At 22.1% G+C, this 22176-nt stretch overlaps 1 protein-coding gene across 2 annotated transcripts in view; it reads right to left on the bottom strand.

The window, feature by feature from the left end:
• Nucleotides 1-22176, bottom strand: part of LOC129605630 (mannosyl-oligosaccharide alpha-1,2-mannosidase IA) — a 44810-nt gene that overhangs the window by 1653 nt on the left and 20981 nt on the right. The window contains exons 1-4 of one of the 2 annotated variants that reach the window (XM_055515513.1): nucleotides 8894-9927; nucleotides 695-1307; nucleotides 407-631; nucleotides 192-330 (exon numbers count right to left, since the gene is read on the bottom strand). In XM_055515513.1, the coding sequence (XP_055371488.1) occupies nucleotides 192-330; nucleotides 407-631; nucleotides 695-1307; nucleotides 8894-9820 (1904 nt within the window). In that variant the 5' untranslated portion in view covers nucleotides 9821-9927. Of the gene's footprint in view, nucleotides 1-191; nucleotides 331-406; nucleotides 632-694; nucleotides 1308-8893; nucleotides 9928-22176 lie in introns of those variants that run through there. The other variant, XM_055515514.1, reaches the window with a different exon arrangement.

Here is a 22176-nt window from a genome sequence, read left to right as displayed (position 1 = left end):
AATAACTGAATAAAATATAAAAAAGAAATTTTATATAAATATTACACATAGCATTTTAAAAGCAATAGTCAAGAAATTTAGAAAATGAAAGGAAATAATTAGTTTTTGCTAGCATTTTGAAAAAATTTTAGACATAAAGTATTAACATTGTTTGAAAGGGGCAAACTTTAATTTAATAATTAAAAAATTACCTAAATGCTTCCGGCCCAAGTTTTGTAGGCGTTCTATCATAACTTTCATGACAAGTATTTGTTAAACCTTTGCCAACTTCCCAAAATTTTTCTGTATTATCATTTTGTCTTGAATTTGCACCCATAGCAAAAAGACCACCTAAAATAGTTTAACAAAAATTAATAATTTTTCTTCAAGAACATAGTATATTTTATAAAAAAAAAAAAAAATTAACCTGCAAAACAAGCCAAATGATCCATTTTATGTTCCAATCTATCAAATTTTAAATCAGAAACATATATTAAGCCGGAGTTACTTGTTCGAACCATTTTTTCTACAATAGCTTTCATTGCATCATCATACATCTGTCTTGCTTCTTCATCTGTTTGCCCAGATTGTATCCAAGCTTTAAGCAAATATTCATAAAAACTATCTCCTAATGCACCCAAAGACATGTGTTCTAAAATTTTATATTATTTAATTTGTATACATTTATTATTTTTATTTTATTTTTAAAACTTACGTTGTCCCCATTTACCAGTTTTAGGATTTAAATAATTTGGATATAATCCTTTCGGCTTTTCAATTTCTTTTAGGACTTGCCGAATATTTTGTACCCGTTCTTTATATAACGGATTTCCAGTTATATCACTTAAATATGAGAATTCCAAATGTAATGTTCCAAATTCAGAGAGTATACTACTTCCACCACTAGCCCAACCATAATTTTTACTAATTCCTGTTTTTGTATTTACCAATGCATATGGTATTCCAGTTGGAGTTTGAAAAGCTGGTAATAATTTATCAGCTACATGTTGTGCTTTTTCTTTATACATTTGATCCCCAGTAAAAGCATAAAGAGTTAATAATCCACCAATAAATCTTATATTAGTTTCAAATATAGATAATTCTGCAGTAATATTATCCAGAGAGAATTTTCTTGCAATCCAATCTTTACCTTCTTCGTATTCATTATTCATTCCCATAATGAAAAGAGTATCTAGGCCGTCAATTATTGTTGCACCTAATTCATGTGAACCAAATATACTACCTGAATGTGCTCTTTGACTTAATGGTCTTAGTTCATTTTTACCCCATGCATACAACTTATAATTATCCCAAGCGTGCTTCATCATCTACAATATCAAGAAAAAACAAGAGTATTAGAACACATAAATACAATTTATTATTTTATATCAATTATGAAACATAACAAGAGGACAGTTACCCTAAAATTTTTGTTTTGCAGGAGTTCAATAGGGCTTATAATCGAAGAACTACCAGCAAATTCTATTGATAAGCCTTTCCAGAATTTCAATTAAACTGTTGAAATTCTGGAGATCTATGTATTTTAACATATGAACTAATGTTTAATCTTTTTATACTGAAATCCGTACTCGTAGAAGAAATGGCAATCGACAAAAAGATGGACAAACAGCGTAAAACTAATAAGTAAATTAAAAATTAACTTTTTTCCCTTAATTATTCTAAAATAAAACTAAAATTATTAGTAGAAATTTTAAAATTATAATTTTTTCTTTAATTCCCGATTGGATACTAGAATAAATTTCAATTAAATTTTTTAACCTTTGGAGTTGTCAAATTTTGCTATTGGATATTTTATGATTGACAAGTGAAAAAATAAAGGAGAAATTTTTTATTATCTTCCTTTTCTTATACAATTAACATCACTGACTATACTCATAACAGATTGTCATTTTCAATCTGTTTCATTTGTATTTATTGTAAGTAAACTGAAGAGAATAATATGAAATCAAGAATGGGGCGTCATTATTTTCACAACTATATGAGAAGAAGATTTTCGAATTTTTTATGTAATTTTTCGTTTCTTTTTGCAAAGTCATAATTATTATTATTTATAATAAATTTAAAACAATTGTCAAATGTTATGACTGGTAAAAAAAAAAAAACGAATAAATTGACTTAACAGAGAATTATGAGTTTTATTTTAATGTTTGTCAGTTTAATTTTCAATTTGTAATTGCTTTCAATAAAGTATTTCTTCTAAAGTATAAATTAATTTTTTTGGATTCAACTATGATATAAGAATATTAATAAAGAATATTAAATGTGAGTCAATATATTAAGAAAAAAATTAAAATAAAGTAAGAGAGTGACAGAGAACAACAGAAGGCATGGGGCTGCAGACGAATAACTTAGCGGAATATTTTCAATTTTCTAATATAAGAAATTACAAGCAATTTTCTTATGATTTAAACCATAATTTAACAAATTACTTTTAAGAGAGCATTCAGAATGTGTCATTTATTTACTATTAATTTGCATACAAATAGTTTTTCACTGCTTTTTTTTGGAATGTCAAATCTTAAATATTTTGAATTTGAATTTTATACTGTTCCATTTTGAATGTGTCGAACTATTTGCACATTATTCCATTTTACTCCTCTTACTTTTATTACAATTTTCTTTTCTCGCTCATTAAGGCTATGGATGGAATGAATTATTAAAAAGTTTCGACACATCTAATAATGCAAAACAGTAAGCATTATAAGATGTGTTGTAGAAATGAGCATATTATATTTTACATATATAGAGATTTTCGAGATAAAATTCGATATCTCTTTAATTTAATAAAGTTGAACAATATTGAAAATATTATAATTTTCTCGTAAAAACTAAACTACCTTGTTTTGTATCAAATATTTTACTAAAAAAATCTACATACTATAAAATATCTTGATTTTCAAAATGATTCTGCAATAATTTTTTTTTTTTTTTGAATTTTTCTAAGATTTTAAACGATTTTGTACTTTTTCGACTTTTAATGTTCAAAAAACCACCCCCATGTCTGTCATATAAGTATGTGATAGTTTTGTTATCGTGTATTCTTTACAAATTATTCACATAATATAAGTGCCAGCTACACATCTTATGTGACTACACCAAACAAAATAGATAAAATAATTATGGAGAAAAAAAAAATTCCAATTTTAAGTGAAAAACTTAAAGTTCTGGGTCTGTTCTTCTTTAATTCTTTTTTTTTTTCATCTACATTTTGCACATTATATTTTTTCTTTTAAATTGAAAATATTGTAAAATTATTATCATGTTTCAGCTATTAGTCATTAAGAAAACACAAGAGAGAAGAAAAACCAAAATAGAAAGACAAAAATAAGAAAAAAAAAATTTCAAAAACTAAAATCTGGGGGCTTGACTTGAATTTTTTTCTTTTTTGTTGTTGTTACAACATTATTCCTTTAGAATTTTTATATCAGAAAGAAGCTGAAGTAAAAAATGAAAAATGAGGTCGTTTACAAAAACAGAAACAGAAAAATAGTAAAATGAAAAAATCAAGAAACTCATTGTTTATTGTTTTATCTATCCTTCTTAAGGATTTCTTACATATTTTTTTTTTGTTGTAATTTTATCATAATAAATGCTTTATAATACTTTAAGATTTTACAAATCGAAAATAATATGGTTTTTGTTATTCTATATGAAAAGTTGATTTTATTTTTTGAACAATGAATATGTAAAGTTTTTGAATGCGACACATGAATTATGGGACTTTTTGTATTCCGATCTTTTATAGTGAAAAATATGTAAATTTTATTTTGGATTTTAAAACAGAATTTTTTTCTTGTTGGAGCTTTTTTAGAAATGTGTATGTAGTCATTTTTTTATTTAAAATTGAGTTTTTATTTCCTAAATGTGAAGAGAAGAAGTGAATGATAATAAAAATAATAACTAAGTATAATAAAACTATTTGGGAAGCATAGCAGATGGTAGAAATTGGTGAAATGTTAGTGAAATCGGTACAATTACAGTAACAACAAAAAAAAAATTACAGCTTATTTTTGAGTAACATGAAATTGTCAAGTGAATAACATTGAAATTCTTATAATGTCTGAAAATCTGAGCTTGAGAATCCTTATTTAACGAAGTCTTCATATTCTTTATTTGTACCGCATATAGTTCAGTCTTATTCTAAATCTATTGTAATATTTTGTAATATTTTATGAATTTTAATTATAAAATTAAGGCTAAATTCGATGTTTAATTTTTATTTAAAAAGTAAACTGAATTTGTGAATTTTGTCACGTAAATATAGAAAAAAAATTTAATTCCATTATTTTTTTTTTTGAATTTAATATTTAACATATAATTTAAAAAAAAAAAAAATATAAAGAAAATTTTTTGATTTTTCTGATTGCGATAAACAAGTAATTTACTTGTAATAGCACGTTTCTTCTAAGGATCATTGTCATCTGAACGATTGTATACAAGGATTATTAATTAGGTTTTAAAATTGAATACGCAAAAATTTATTTTGGGCATATTTTAGTTTTAACTATATTTAGTTGAATTAGCATTTTTAAATTGAAGTTTTGAAGTTTAAGATCAAATTTATTTTGATTTTACGAGTATAATTGAACTGCTTTCTCAAATTTAAAATAATTGTATAAACTTTATGATCTGAAAAATAAAAAATTCGTAATTGTATTGTCATTTTTCAAGTTTTCTTCACTCAAAAAATATTCGATTACGAGTTTTTTTCAGTGTAATAACATAATCAAAACGGAAAACAAAAATGGCGAACGATTTCCGTTGCTAATACAGAACAACATCGAAACGGCAAAATGTAATATACTGAACAACTGTTCACATGGAAAAATCTTAAGCGATAAAATAGAATCGCAGATTATTTTAGCGCTGTCGGTTAAATATGCATGTCCATTTACATATACATTTATTTATATATTCTATTTGAAATATGACATTTCGCAGCCGGAAATAGCTTTCTGTTTTATCTTGAATAACATATTTTATTTATTAGTAATTATAAATGAATAAAATTAAAAGATCAAAACTTATTCTCATTATTACAGAATCAAAATGTTGAATTAGTGTTTCCGTTTGAATGAAAATTTAATTATTTCTCAATACTGAAAACAAAAATAAAATTTAATTTTCATTTTTAATTAAATTTAATAAAATATAATAAATCATTTAAATTAAATAAAAAAATATAAAAAATTTTTTAAGTAAACTGTAAATTTTTTTACATTTTTTCTCCCAAAACTTTTTCTCATATATTTTGATTAATCGTTTAAGATTTTTTTTTTTTTTTTGGCAATTTAATTAATATAGTAAAAGAAGGTTACGGCATGGTACGACCCTTTGAAAAAAAAATCATTAAATAATTAATATTCAAAGAGAAAAAAATATAGATGTAAATTTGCAGGATTATGTACGAACATGGGTCTATACATATATACATTTGTGTATATATATATGTACATTTACAAAAATTAAAAAAATTCGTTAACAAAAAATTTCTCTTTATTTATTTCTTTTACAATTACTTTTGAACAGTAAATTTAATTTGATTTAGTAAGTAATAAGTGAGCAAAAAATTAATATACGCAGATTTTAAGATTTTTCAAACTTAGGTCTTTTAATTATAAAAAGGGTAGCAAGAAATTTTATGTATACTTTTTAAAAGAATTTTGAAATGCAGCAAGAAAAGTATGAGATGAGATGGTGGACAAGTTTACAATTTGTACATAAATGTGAGTTTGTAAGTTAATGAAAATTATTTTGCTATAGTAGAAAATAATTTTTTATTAAAAGTAGAGGGGATGATTTAGAAAAACTTTTCCAGTACACCGTCACCGTATTTTAAGCGATGAGCACGCAAGAACTTTCAAGAACAAAATTTTTAATAATTAATAAAGGCTTATGTCACATAAAATGCTAACATTTTAAAGGTCAGCTCAAGATATACTTAACAAATTTGGTTTTGGTACGTGCTACTATTACTTCCATAATCAAAATATTTTGTGATTTATTCTTGCAATATTTTAATATTTTAATTAAAATAGTGAAATCTTTAGAAAAATTATGCTTGATTTTCAGTTGATCTTCATTTAGAAGATATCTACAGGATTTTTAAAACCCAATATGTCAAAAAAAAAAAAGTTTCATTCCCAGTTCCATTTTAAATTTTTACGAAGTATGAATGGTTTTATCAGGCGGGCTTTTTCAAGAAATCAAATTGTTTTTGACATGATTAAGTGGCCATTCAAGTAAAGGTTTTTTTCTAAATATGTATGTAAAGTATGTTAAAATCAAGGGAAAGAATTTCGATATCTAAACATCTTTGTTCAAGAAACGAACCGAGTAGCAAAAAAAAAACTTCCTTATAAAGATTAAGTGAAACTAACGGACACACATTATTATTTTTCCTTTAGAACATACAAAATGAAAATTCGTAAATGTTCTGAAATACAATCGATAATAAAAAAAAGCAAAACAAAAACAACAAATGAGTGAAAAACTCACAAAATATGTCAAAAAAAATTTTTTAACAGTGGAATCTATAAACATTTTTTATATTTACAAATGACATGGAACATTTTTTTTTTGTTTTTTTTTTACTGAACTCATAAAAATATGCCTTAGGGTTGTAGATGGAGAGACATTTAGTTTTTGGTTTTGTTTTTTTAATGAATTATAAATTTTTTTTTTATCTACAAATATACAAACATGTATTTTTTATAAAAATATCTTTAAGGATCCTTTGTGAATTGGAATTTTTTAAATTTTTCTACAAAAAATCTACAAAATGTATTGAAAATAAATGGAAGTTATATAAGAGGTTTTGTTACTAATTATAAATACGAATTGGAAATATTTATCCTTGTTTTTTGTTTTCTTTTTTTTTATACAAAATGAAAATTGATTGAGATAAAATATTACCCTTTTTAGTACTTAGATATATGAATAAAATATTGGTGTATTTGTAATATATTATTCTAGTTTAATTGAATTTAGAATATGGGTTTGACTGCTGAAGGACGACGAACACCCTATGTATATTGAATAATATAAAGATTAACAAAAACAAAGTAAGATTAAGCAATAATGGGAGTATCAGGAGTGAAATTAGATTGATGGAGAAAAAATAAGAATTTAATAAGGCTTTTAAATCAGAATTTCTAGAAGAATTTCACAAGTTGAGAAGATTTATTCTATAATTATATTTTCCGTAATTTTATATTGAAAGTTAAAAATCAAATCGATGATATTTAAAATTTATATAAATTAGAATGCTAAGATTCCTGTTAACAAACTCAAAGATATCTTTGGATTCCATTTAGAAACTGAAATATCGGATACATTTCTTGTATTTCGTTGTAATTGACATTACATGTGTTTCTTTTTGCTAGAGTATTTTTTTTTACATATTGATTTTTGTAATAAATTTATTGTGAAAAAAAAATCATGATTCTATGCAATGTAATCAGTTTTTCCGGACAAAGTTCACTAGACCATTTTACTAGACATTATATACAAATTATGATGAAATTATTATACAAATTATGAATATTAATAAATTATATGAAAATTGGCACCAAATCATTTAAAATATTAAAATATTTTAACACAAAAAAATATAATTACATACATATGTGTGTATGTACGGAATAAATATACTTAATGTATCCTTGAAAATGACATAGTACTTAAAGAATTACTTAAAGTGCTCATAAACAGATTATTATAATAAAGTAGTAAATCAGTTACGATCCATCAATTGAATTAATGCTACAGACAGGAAAATTAAGAGAATATACAAATATAAGTGAAGATTTACAAGTGTTTTCAAATACATTATACTAGAAATGAAATAATTTATTATTAGTAAACTATAAGAATAATAATATTCATATAAGTACATTTTAATTAAGAGCATTGTATTTCTTAGAATTTAAGAAGCTTCGACTACAAAAAACTTCATAGTTGCTATTTGTAGTTGTTGAAATAATGCCACAGTTATATATGTTTTTAATACAACCAATTACTCTAATATTTTTCCTTAAGCTTCTTGATATTTTTGAATATTTGTAAGTGTTAGAATTTAAACTATAAAAACTTTTTACTTGCGAGTATTGTAAAATTAAAAATTGCGAATTTCAGCTGAATTTTTTAAAATTACAATTTGCAGTTGCAGTTTAAGAAAAAATACTATCGAAACTATGAAAATTGTTACATTTTCAAAAACACTTGGTTCTTGATCTACACGATGTGTATAATAAATTTAATGTAAATCTAATAACAGAATGGAAGCGAAATACCAAAAACACCCTTAACATAATTTTTCTTGATTACCAAGGATATGATGGTCTAAAACGTTCAAGAATAAAAAATTTTTTAATATGTCTTAACAGTGAAATTTAATATTTATGCAAATACAAGGTAAAAAGTTATATGTATAACAGTTCCCATATAAAATTATTAAACCTGAAATAGTGTCTATTGTGATTTAATCTGGATAAGTTGTTTTTGATTTTCAGGACCCCTTATTGTACTTAAGTACTTGTAGTTTTCAAATTACTACATTATCGCTTATATTTTTATTTTTGAAATTTCTTAAAACAACCCTTTTCATATATGGTACATATTACATCTCTTTCTTTACATTATCTATGATTTATATGATTGCACTAAATCTTGAAATAACACTCAATTTCTTAAGAGTGATGAGACATTGAGATTATTATTTCGTAAATATTATGTTAAATACTTTGTATGGTTTGATAAAATCGTGAATAAATGTTTCGAAGGGCGTTTAAAAATAGATGAGGATCGATTGAGTATAACATTTTTTTTTTGATATACTTTTATTTTTAGCAAAAAAAAAAAACATAAAGTTGTTTTTTGATTGCCAATTTACCTGTTTAACTATTTCTCTTTTTTCAAAATCAATCATATTAGGATTTTTATCATCAATATTTAATATTGGTGTAATATTTTGATTTTGATGATTTAATGATATATTTAAATTATTAATTGTTTCATTATTATTATTATTAATTAAATGAAATTCATCCGTTAAATTCATATTATCATTATCATTATTATTATTAATTAAAATTGATGAATTTAATGATGATGGCACTACTGTTTCTGCAATTGATATATTTATAATTTTAAAAATATTATTTAAATTGGATTCGTTTCTAACACTTTCAATATTTAAATTTAATATATAATTTTCATTTGTAATATTAATATTATCATTTAATAATTCACTTTTTTCACTGATTCCCCGAATCACTTTTTGACTATTACCAACAAAATTATTATTATAACTATTATTATTATTTGTGTTATTATTATAATTAAAATTAAATATTTTATTTATATTACTATCATTATCATTACCATTATTATTATTATTAATTTGATTAATATCATAATTTAAAATAATTATTGAATTATTGGTTGATCGGGGACTAGTACCATTTTCGTTATGTTTCGAATCCTTGCGAAAAATATTTTTTGGATGATTTTTACCATAATATTCAAGTGCTAAAGCAGCAGCGCCATCTTGATTATTATAATCATCAATATCATTATTATTATTATTATTATTATTAGTATTTTGTCGATAATTAATATTACTGCTATCTAATGTTGTACCACGATAATGTTCATTATTTTGATTTGCTGAATCACTACGAACTTTTTCATTTAATTTAAATATATTTATTTGATCTAATTGGCTTGTTAATGTTACACCAGTTATAACAACAAGTATAATAATAAATATAATTAGTACTATGCACATAATTGGCATTTTCATATATTTTTGACACATTTTATTTTTTTTTTTTTTTAATTTTTCTTAATTTTATTGTATATGTATAATATAATATATGTATATAATAATGTAAAAAGTATTTTTGTGTTTTTTTTTTTTGCTAACTAAATATAACAGCAATTATTTCTTATATTTATGTTTAAACTTTATGTATGTGTTTATGTATATATAAGAAGAATATTTTTTTTTTAGAAATTTTGAAAAAATTTTTTTTTATTTTTTTTATTATTTTTATTAATTTAATTATTATTTTATATTTTATAATATTATTCAGACGTAACAAATTTTTTAAAGCTTATATAATTTTCTTCTTAATTCTCTTATTATTATTTTTAATAAAATAATGAATAGTATGGGTTTTTTTTTTTAAATTTTATTAAAAAATTAAATTTGCAAATTGTGTTTTTGTGAATTTATTAAATTTTCTTTTCTCTTTTTTCGATTTTCTTAAAAAATTATTTTAGTTTTGTAAAAAAATTCTTAAAAATCTATTTTTGGTTTTTATTTATTTTAATTTAATTTTAATTTTTTTTTTTTAATATTTTCTTTGTGTTCATTAATATTGGTTGTTATAAAGGTAATTATTTTAATAATTAATCGTTATAATCGTAATAATAATTAATGAGAGAGAGAGAGAGAGAGTATATATATAGAGAGAAAGAGAGATTTGAAAATAACTATTTATTGTATACTCTATATATATATAATAATGAAAACTAACAACAAATATTTTTTTATGAAGAAAAGAGAGTGAATTCGAATTGAATTTTTTTTTTAAATATTTTAATTGCCACAAGCTTTGTTTTATGATTTTTTCTTCTTCTTATTGTTGTTGCTGTATTGTTGCTGTCGTCTTTTTATTTTTGCGACTTGCGAGATTAAATTTCAATTAAAATCTTATTAATTTTTTTTTTTGAACAAAAAGTACTTGAGCAATTTATTATTTATTTGTTGTATAATGTGTGTATATAGACGCCAAATAAGTTTTGATCCATATATTAATAATATATGTATGTAAATATATGTACGTATTTGTAATTAAATATTGTAATTAAAAACACTACTGTTTCTACACACAAAATATATAAAAAAATTTTCTTTTATAATTTTATTATAATTTATTTTATAAAAAATGAATAAATTGATAATTGTTCTTTAGTTTTTGTTTTTTTGTTGTTTTTGTTTGTCAAAAAATCATAAACAAAACAATTTGACATAAATTATGACTTTTTTTTTTTTTGTTTTTGACTTGAGCTTAAAATTTATTTTAATAATTTTATTTTTTTTTTTAAACTTACTTTTTAAAATTTTTCAAAATGGCACTTAAAATTTCACATTTTTTATTACACGTTTTTTTTTTTTATAATATTAAAATTGAATACTGGTAACAATTAATAAAATTTTTTTTTTTGTTTTTTTTTTTTTTTATGAAGAGTAAAAATATATAGATTTCAAATATTTTTAATTATAACATTTAAATTATGTATGTATGTATGTAAGAATATTTCTAAATAATTTTATTATTTTTATTATTTTGTTTCAATGCTGTTCAAAAGAGATCTTGTGTGTGTATTTAAAAGCTGTAAAAAAATTAATCAAAGAAAAAAAATAAGAAGAAAATTAAACGAATAAGAATCGGAAAAGTTTTTATTGTTGTCTTTTTTCATTGGAATTTAAAGGTTTTGTGCCATGCTTTTGAAAAAAAAATATTTTTTTTTTTTTTTTTGTAAAAAGTTCAAATTACGGGTTAGATTTCAATCAAAATTGATAAAGCTGAAAAAACAAAGTATTATACAAGTTTTTGTTTTAGAAGGCATTTTTTGTTTCCTCTTCTAATTTTGCCTTTATTATGTTAATAAAAAAAAAAACTTGGAAGATTTGGTTTTAATAAATAAATAAATTTGTTAGTACTCGTATTTTCCAAGTTTTTATGTAATCTTCAAAAATTCTAAGAAAAAATCAATCAATATTTATTTATTTTTTTCCATATTCTACTCGTAATTTATTTAAAGCTTATTTTAAAACTTAAAATAAATTTATGTTAAAAAATATTTTGAAATGGGAAAAGAATTGTTGTCAAAAAGTATTTTTCAAGAGTTTGTTTTTTTTTTCATGCTTCAATTTTGAATACCTTTTTGAAACTTCAATTTCGTGCTGCTGCTAATTTTATAATTGATGAGACAATCTTCCCAAAAAGAAAGAAAGTAATTGCAATCATGAGATTTTCAAAGATGATAAATTTATTCCTAACAGTAATAAATTATTTTTTAATAAGAAAAAAAACCATGCTTTTGCAAAAATAAATTGTGAAGTACAAGTAATCCAATTTTAATTGTATATATACATTCGCACACGCACAACATAAACAAATCGCATAAAATTAAAATTTCTTTATTACCAAAGCAAAACTGCAAGAAAATCAGCTTTATTGATGGGTCGTTTCTGAAATCTTTATTGATATTTTAACTTGTTTTAAGAAAAAAGGAACTAAAGCAACGGCAATAGTTAAAATAGCAGCAATTATTTTGAAATTTCGAATATGTATTGTTATGCAATTTCATCAGTTATTAACAAAACCCTATAACCTTAATTTTAATACTTAAAATATGAATACTCAATTAAAATTTCTTTAAGTATTCGCATCCTTTGAATGAATTTTAAATATTAAATAGAAAAAGGTTTAGTAAAAATCAAATTAACTATGCGATAGAACAAATTTCAAAATAGTTCACAAATCAACAGAAGTACGCATTGTAGAATTTGAAATAAAATAAAATTTATTGTATAGACTATACATAGTAATCGACCCATAGTTAATGTATATATATATACGGAAAAAGGGTCCATTATTAAAATTAAAATGATTTTTTTTTTAAAGTTATATGGTCATTAAATTTTTATAATTGCACTCAGTCTTCTATAAAAAAAAATGCAATTTTAAATATGGCTAAGAATTTTTAAAATTTTTTCTAAAAAAATTTATATACAATAGGATCGCGATAATTCGGACTATTAGAGACTTAGAGATTTATTCGTATTACCAAATGAATAAAAAAAAAATTGATGATTAAAGAGTTTTTAAAGCTTAAAAGCCTTCTTTTTCTAATTGGTGTTAAACTATAATTAGGAAAATTATGTAATATTGCACGAATGGCTTGAATCTTTTGGGTTAAATTAAAAAATTTCTTATTTTCAGATTATATGGTGCAAACCCGTAATTTAAAACAAAAAATAATTTCTCGTTTGAAAAATATTGCTACTAATGTCGTGAGAAACAATAACGTCTGAACTATTGTCCGATCCATCAAATCGTCTCAATTCAAGTGTTCGGAGTATCGCGACAATACTGTATATTTTATGATTATATGACAATATCTTATATAAAAGAAAATAAATTCATTTTTAATATTCTCTACTTATTTCTATAAAAATGAAATTCTTTTTTTTTTTTTAAATTTCTCCTTTATTATTATATTGGCTAATATATATTAATTTTATGCTTCAAAAGAAATTCATTATTATGATTTAGAAGGTTTCACAAACCGCAATACACACATATATATATATAAATATATTTTAGTGTTGTATGTATGTATATATGTATTGTAAATATAAATAAATAAATATTATGTAAGTGACGTAAACGTTTTAAATAGGAACAGAAAAATTTAATTTTTTTTATCATTTCAATTTTAAAATTAAATGTATTTAATTTTAAATATTGAGATGAAATTAGAAAAAAATGAAAAATGCATACCTTTGGGGGTTTTTACATTTTAAAATTAATGCATTTTTTTTATGACTTTTTAATAAATTTATTAAATATCTGGTATATATCTATATGAAAATAGGTCGCATGGTTCTGAATTAAATTCAAATTTTAAATGCAAAATTTTATCTAATAAAATTATCAACAATTCCTTATTGCAATTCAAGAAAACTCATTAAAATTTTTAATATTTTAAATGTGACATCATTGAAATTAAATTTTTTTATTTTTTTTTGTTTAATTAAAAACTTTGAAAGAGTTCTTTTTTTTCCAAGCTACTATGCATTTATCTAAATTTAAAAATATGAAAAAAAAAAACGTGACAAAAACAATATTTTCCTCCTTCAACTCTATATACGTATATAAAGAATACTAATTTTAATTTTAGAAACAAGTGTCTACGTATAACAAAATTTTTAAAAGAACAATAATTACGATTATGATTATTGTTTATAGCTATGTGCATTTTTGTTTTCTTTGAACGAGTCACAAAAGAAAAAAAATGTATAACAATCAAGTTGCATTCAAATTATTTAAAATAAACTCAAACTAAACCTACATTGATGAAAATGAAAAAAAAAAAAAAACACAATCATTTTTATTGTACTACAAACGCATCTGACGTGAATGATAAGTGTAAACACTTTGATATTCCGCTTTTAAATAGCAAAGTGTCGCTTGAGTGGTTCTCATATCATTTTTAATGAGCCTAGAAAAAAAACAAAACAAAAAATGTTGATGTGATGAGCAAATAATCGACTGCATCATATATTTTCAGAATAATATTTTGAAATTCGAATAAGTCTATTCTTATCAGGTAATTAAAGCAAATGAACTTCCCTAAAAATTATGAAAATCTTCAAATTTTAAGAAAACTGTAATAATCTTCCAGGTCCATTTAACACCATAAACTTTTGGTAGAAATTCACTTTCTAGTTTTCGATTTTCCTGGAAGGATTGTAAGTTTTTAAAAATTTCATTAATTTCAAATATTTATTCACACACAAAAATATTCATCAGAATCGGTTTAACTGAAATTGGAATACATGAGTGACAAACTCAAGATACAGAAGATAATCAGACCAAATTCTCAGTGAAATGTTCAATTTATCATCTATCATGGAGGAATGAATCTAATTTCTAAAAACTTAACATTTCAAATTTAATACAATCACAATATCTTGTTCACAATATCTTTGTTTGCAATGTATATAGTCGGTTAAAAATTGTGATAAATAAAATAATTGCAGCAAAATTTTATTTTTTTTTAATTTCAATTAATTGAGCTATACGAATACAAGCATTTTGTCATTATATTGCTGATATTGTTTACAATAAAAAGCGTAGATCATTAATTTGCTTAAAATAATGACAAAATTTTAAGTATTTTAATCCTTGATACCACCATTAAATGCCGTGAATCCCAATTGGAGGCACTACAGTTTGTTTTTTAAATGAAACCTAAAAAATTTCTTTAAAATTTATTAAAAAATATTGCATACTTTTAGGAGTGCAAAATTTTCCGGATTCAGATTTTAGGGTATCGATTTTCATATTATTATTATTCCCTGTCCTTAATCAGTCAAATAAAATTCGGATACAAAATTTTATTATTTTATTTAAAATCTCATCGAAATCTCAATTATATTTATAAGGCACAAAAATTTATGACAAAATTTAACTCATATTTTAAGTGAATTTATAACACTCCATTACTAAAAATTTTATTCATATAATTAGGCCGAAAAAATTAGAAATCGAAATAAATTTATCGTTTTTTATGATTCAAAAACTTTTCAGGTTTGTGGTTTCAATAATTCTTAAATTAGACTTAAATAGAAAAAAATTTGCATTGAACTTGAAAATGAGTTCGGTTTTTTTTTCTTTTCTCACTCAATTTCATTATTATTTTATTATTTTTTATAAATATATTTTATGGAAAATTCTATTATAATGAAAATATTAAAAATTGATTGCATTTTGATTATTCACAATATTTATTTTGAGTAGAAAAATTTTGGTTTTCTTTTTTGGAGGGAAAGAAATAATCATAAAATATTTATATTGGCTCATATATATAAATTTTATTTATATATATATATAAAAAAGAAAAAAAAATTTAATTGCAATTAATCATCATAAATAAGTATGTATGTAATTTATTTTTATTACAGTTTGTCTCCTATTTTTTATATTTTATCCACATCATATCAATTTCATTGCCTTAATACAAAATATAATTTTAATTTATTGTTCTGTTCCTATATATCTACAAAGATATTGCAATACATACACTATATACAATAATAAATGTCCTTAAAATTATATAATTCAAAAAAAAAAAAGAACATTTTGAAGTGGTCAGCACATAATCGATCACAAAGTGTATTGCATAGTTTTAAAAAATGCTGCACCAGATTAAGAAAATATAAATATGTCTTTGTGTGACCTGATTTAGATGAACAGAATTAACACAATTTAAATATTGCCCTAAATCCTGTAATTAGATCCTTAAATATGCTATAAATGGTAAAATCGGTCCCTATAGTAAAAGTTTGGTATCCGATCCCTAATATTTGCATGTCAAAAACGTGAATTCGGTGTCTAGTAAAAGTTTAGCTATTGCTTCAGCTATTGGTTTTCTTGATTGGATTTTGCAAGCAAAATTTTAAGAAAATATATTTTTAAAAATAATCAAAAAATGTAAAGTCAGCCTTGTTACTGACACCTAACATACTTCAAAACTTGAACTCTCCGTTATATATGGCTAAGATTAACGCAGATATTGATTTTCACTAAAATCAGTTCAGTTAAAATTGAAACGCTTGAATACACAAACAGACAAAACCGAAAGGACGGCAAATAGCTTTCTCCAACAGTAATTTATTAAGATTTCTGTAAGACGAGGAAACACAATTCTCTTAAAAAATCATCATACGAAATTTGATGCCTCAACATAACCTTCCTTATTCTATGAAATGTGGTGAGAAAAAAAAAATATGGATTTTTTAGAAAATTAGTTGGGCGTAATATAAAAACAAAAAAAAGAAAGGAAAATTAAATAGACTCAAATTGGTCCACAACATCATCTGTTAATGTTAATATAATTGGGAATAATTTAAGTGAAAATTATTAAGTCAAGCATAATTATTATAGCTTTCAAATAAATCTTTTTTTTTTTCATTTTTATTTTCTGTATAAGATTAAATTTATTTTTATTACATAAAAGATTAAAATAATTAAAATGAAAAATATTGTAATAATAAAATTTAATCGGCAATTATTATTTTAAGTGAAAAAGGAAATTAATTTTGTGGCATGTAGCTTTATTCAATTTGTTATGAGTTAAAAGAAGTAATAATTCTAAGGGTAATAAGTAAATAAGAGTAAGAAGTTAAATTTTTGTAAAAAATTGTTTATGAAAATTTTTTGATTAATATTTCATTTTTAAAGATAATTACCCTTATTCGGAATATCATTTGAAAAAGCAGGCAGTTAAACGTAGTTATAAATTAGGAATTTAGTAACTTATTCAGCTATTAATACGAATGCCACTGGTTAAATTCAAAATTAGGCGGCATTGGATATTATGTTAAGCAATCCTTTGAATTGTATTGAAAATTTTATATAGAATTTTTTATCTTATTAATTTATAAAATTTTAGTTCAACTCAAATATCAGGAAGTTAGTGAATTCAAGCTTTAATTTCACAGAAATTATTTAGAAGAAAATTAAGAATTTAAATCGAAAATATTTGAATGTAAGTATATGAAATTACATAAATTTTTTATTGAACATATAAACAGAATAATATTATAATCATTCGATTTTATGTACTCTATAAATATGAAAGGGTTATGCGAAATATATACAGATATATATATATATGTACGAAAATTAAATTGAAACGGAAATTTTATTTTATATAAATTATATAGTTATATAACAGGTCATTAAAATAATATCGTACTTAAGTGTGCATTAAATTCAAAAATTTCAAATAAAACTAAACAAATATATATATACATGTGTAATGCTTATAATATTACAGTAATACTACTGGTATATTATAGTAATACTGCTTGTATATTACAGTAATATACCATCTAGCGTCATTCTATTGGGAAAACGGATTTAAAATTTAAGTCAAAAATTAAATAAATTTCAAATAACTATAATATTGTATTATACGAGTATATATATATAAATACTCCAATTTTTTTTTATTACAAACTCATAAAATTGTACCCATTAGGGGGAATATATATATATATATAAATATATATAACTATTAAAAAAGAGTAGGTACTTAATGCGGGTGCTATTTTATTTATTTTGTATATATGCTCTCGGATATGCTTGCAATTATTTTTTATATATTACATATATATATATACATAAATGATAAAATCATTATGCCAAAAGGCATAAATTAATATAAAAAAAAAAAAGCATCCCTTACTTATTTATATTGTATATAAAAACTACAAATTTTATATATAATATAATGTTACTGTTGTGGCAGTTGTATACTAGTCATTATAATTTGTAATTTTATCTTTTATTAGAACAAATATACAGAGAGAGAGAGAGACAAATTCTACATGCTAGCTACTATGTATGTACTGAAATATAAATAATTCTTTATATTTAAAAATAATTTCTTTTTTATATTGCAATTTTTTTTAACTATAATTATATACCATATAATTATTGCTTTTTTTTTATTTTAATTTCAAGAGTTCATAAATAGTTACATAAAAAAAAAAATTATTTTTATTCAAATTATTCTAAAGTTCTTGTATATATAGAAAAAAAAAAGACTAAAAAATTTTATAATTTGGAGAAGAAAACCAAAAACATAGAAAAAAAACATAAATTTAATATTTAAAAAGAAACCAACAAACTATATTTTGTACACATACATTATGTACATACAAGTATAAAATAGGAATATTTTTCCTTTTTGACATGTCATTTTATATACAATTTTTTTTTTGTTGCCTTAAGGGTTCGACTACAAAAACAATAATAACAATAATAATAATAAAATAAAAATCAAGCAAACATTAAAATTATTACCAACCATGTCATTAGAACGGAAAAGTTTTGTGTGTACTTAAAAATTTAAGTATGTATATATGCACGAAATGTATAGTATATGAATTGAGAAGAGAGAAAATGATTAGGAAAAAAGTCATTAAAGTCATTAACTGTCTTTAACTGTCTTTTAAATTATTTCTGTGTCATTATTTTGACTCTTCGCATCTCATCATATTATGTACTTATCTCATATACTCAAAATATGTATTTTATTTCAATGTTTCACAGAGATTATTTTTAGAATAAAAAAAAAAATAGAAAAAAAAAGACTTGAAATTGAGAAGAGTAATAAAGCAATGCTATTCTCGGTTATTCTCTTCTTCTGTTACAAAAAAAAAAATCATTTTAGATGATGAGTGTGTATAACAATCAAAACAAAATATTAAAAAGAGAAGAAAAAAAAAAATAGAATGTGTACATCAACGCCTATTATTTTTATGGCACAAAAACTTTTTGTATCCAAATAGAAAAAAAAAAATTTATTTATTTTTCTCTATTTATATTTATTAAATACACATATTTATATATATATATAATTACATATTTACATAAAAATATAAGGTAGTTAGAGTGTTTATTAAAATTACTTTAGGCGAACACTGTTGAGCTATAATTTTTATTTTTCTCTTTATTTTTTTTTTTTTTAAATACTTTGCATATTTCTTTTATGTATACAAAAAAATTTTTTTTTTTATTTTTTGCTTAAATTTGCAGTTTTTCCACTATTATGTGTGCAGTACAACACAGCAATTTTTGTTGTTTTTTTTTTATTTTTATTTTTTTTTTTTTGAATAACTTAATCTTTTAATCAGTGAGATGTTGAGTGGAGAAGAAATATAGATAAAGAGAGTGACCGAGAGAGAAAGACAAAGAGAGTGAGAAGTAAAACGCAGAGAAGAGTATGCGGTGGTGGTAGTGGAGGTGGTGGTATTGTGGTGTAGTAGTGAATGAAAGGATTTCGCCTCAAATAAAAATTATGGTATTAAAAAAATTTTTTTTCTTTTTGGGGACGACGAAAATTCATTGTATAGAGTGCGATTTTTTTATTTTATTTTGTTATTTTTTTTTATTATTAAGTTTAAGTTTTTAAGAAACAAAAGAAAAATTTATAACGGAAAATTGAATATCGTTCTTTTTTTTGTTTGTTTTTTTTTCCGTTTTTTTTTTAGATGCCAAAAGATAAAAATTTGATGTTATTTTTATCCGTTTTTTTTTTGTTTTTTTTTTGTTTTTGGTTTTGTTTTTCTCTTTTTTTTTTATTCAAAGTCAAAGAAGTGTGGTAAAAGATGTTTTGGTTTGTTTTTTTTTGTATCCTTTTTGCTTTTTTTTTTGGGTTTGAATGTGTTTTGCGGTTGTTTGTATTAATAATTTTTTTGTTTTTTATTATTTTTTTTTTAACTACATTAAAATATCACAAATTCTTTTTCTTTTCGTAAATAATTTTCTTTTATTTTTTTTTTGTGTTTAATTTTTTCTCAGAAAAAAAAATTTTCATTTTAAGATTTTCACATTTTTATAATTTTTTTTTACTAAATAAAAACTTTTATTTTTTTTATGTAGAATTTTAAATTTTTAAATTTTTTTTTAAATATTTCGCTAGGATACAATTAACAACAAGAACAAGAGCAATTATAGGGTTAAACAAATGAAATTCAAAATATTTTATTTGTTTTTTTTTTCTTCAAATATTTTCCTTATTTTGTTTTTTTGTAGTTTTTAATTTTGAAAATTCCGAGAAATTTAATTATAATGTGAAAATTTGAAAAAAAAAATAATAAAAAAAACTAAAAAAAATTTTTTTTTTTTTCAATATTATAGAATCACTAAAATTGTAGTCACATAAGTATTGAACACAAGTACATAATATAAATATATTTATATATGTATATAATAATAAAAAAAAAATTAGTTAAAATATATAGATGAAAAGCTATAAACGGTGTGGAAAAAACGGTAAAATTGCGAAATAGCTGTCGCCGTTTTTACAAAAGCGACAACCGTAATGAAAGACAACTCAGTGAATACTGAATGAGTAAAATTAAATTTCGAAAAATATAGAATTCTCGCAATAAATAGAAAAGAAGGAAAAACAAAAGTATAAAATTAAAAAAAAAAGAAAAGTTTTTTTTTTTTAATTTGCCATGTCTTTTTCTACTTTTTCCGTTTTGTTTTGTATATATATATATATATATATATATATATTAAGTACTTTAGAATAAACACATAAGTATGCATAAGTACACATACGTACATATATACATAAATATAGTAGGCTTACAAATAAAAATCTAGAGCAAAAGCAAAATTGTAATACAAGAATCCTTTTTTGCATTTTTTCCTCTTGTTTTTTCTTTCTTCTTCTTTTAATTTTTCCATTATATATATACACATACGTATATATATAAATATTTTCTATTTCGCAAAATATATTTCGTTTGAAAAGAAAACCGAAAAAGAAAAGAAAAAATCAAAAAGCTTTTCTTGTTGCGTTGTTGAAAGATCTCTCTCTATATGGCATAGTTTTTCCTGTACACTTCTTTTCCTATACTTTGTGTGTACACGGTACAATTAATATTGTATATATATATATATATATATATATATATATACATAATACAAGTATACTTATTGTGAATTCAAATTTTATTCAAGTAACATTATAATTTTAATTTTTTGTATATAATATCCTTATATTATATATTTAATTGGATATAATTAAAATTAATTATATATATATGATACGAGTGTCGTTTGATCACATATATAACAAAAAAACAAAAAATTAAATGTTTCTTTTGTATTTTTGTTAATAAAAAACAAAATATTAAATTTCATTTTCATTTTAATTTTAGTATTAGTATAGTTTTTAAAGTATGTGTTAATATATTAATTAACTTTTATTATAATGCATTTAATTTGAATAATCAAGTATATATATATATATATATATATATATATATATATATTTAAGAATTTGATATTTAGAAATTTTAATATTAGAATTTTCATTATGTGCAAATATTTGTGCATTTTGGATTATTTGAATTTAATTTAAAGAATAATTCAAGAGCAAACCTCCTGAATTAAAAATTTTATTGCGAATGTAAGACTGAAATTTAAGTATATTAATATTGTCAAGTCTATCGGAAAAATGCAGTCAGGCAATTGCTCGTGAAAATATTTTTGTTTCAAAATCTCTTTCTACTTTTTACTCTTCTTAAAAATTTAAATACGCAATAAAATATATTTTTTTTTCCAAAAATTAAAAATATAGAACACACGATAACTTAGTACAAAATAATACGAAAAATATTGTTGGCAAAACTCTCGAAGATAGTTTCTGAATAATAATTTGGTATTTCATACTCTCCCGAGTCAGAAATTAGTCAAGACCAGTAGTGCCTTTTCCTAATACTCTTTCATATTACCGTATATATTTAAAGAATTGTGAAAGTCAGCTGATTTAAATTAAATTTTAAGG

Source organism: Condylostylus longicornis, unplaced genomic scaffold, assembly GCF_029603195.1.
Source record: "Condylostylus longicornis isolate FDR11 unplaced genomic scaffold, ASM2960319v2 ptg000013l, whole genome shotgun sequence".
NCBI lineage: Eukaryota > Metazoa > Arthropoda > Insecta > Diptera > Dolichopodidae > Condylostylus > Condylostylus longicornis.
The sequence above is the reverse complement of the archived record's forward strand: the minus strand, read 5'-3'. Positions and strand labels throughout refer to the sequence as shown.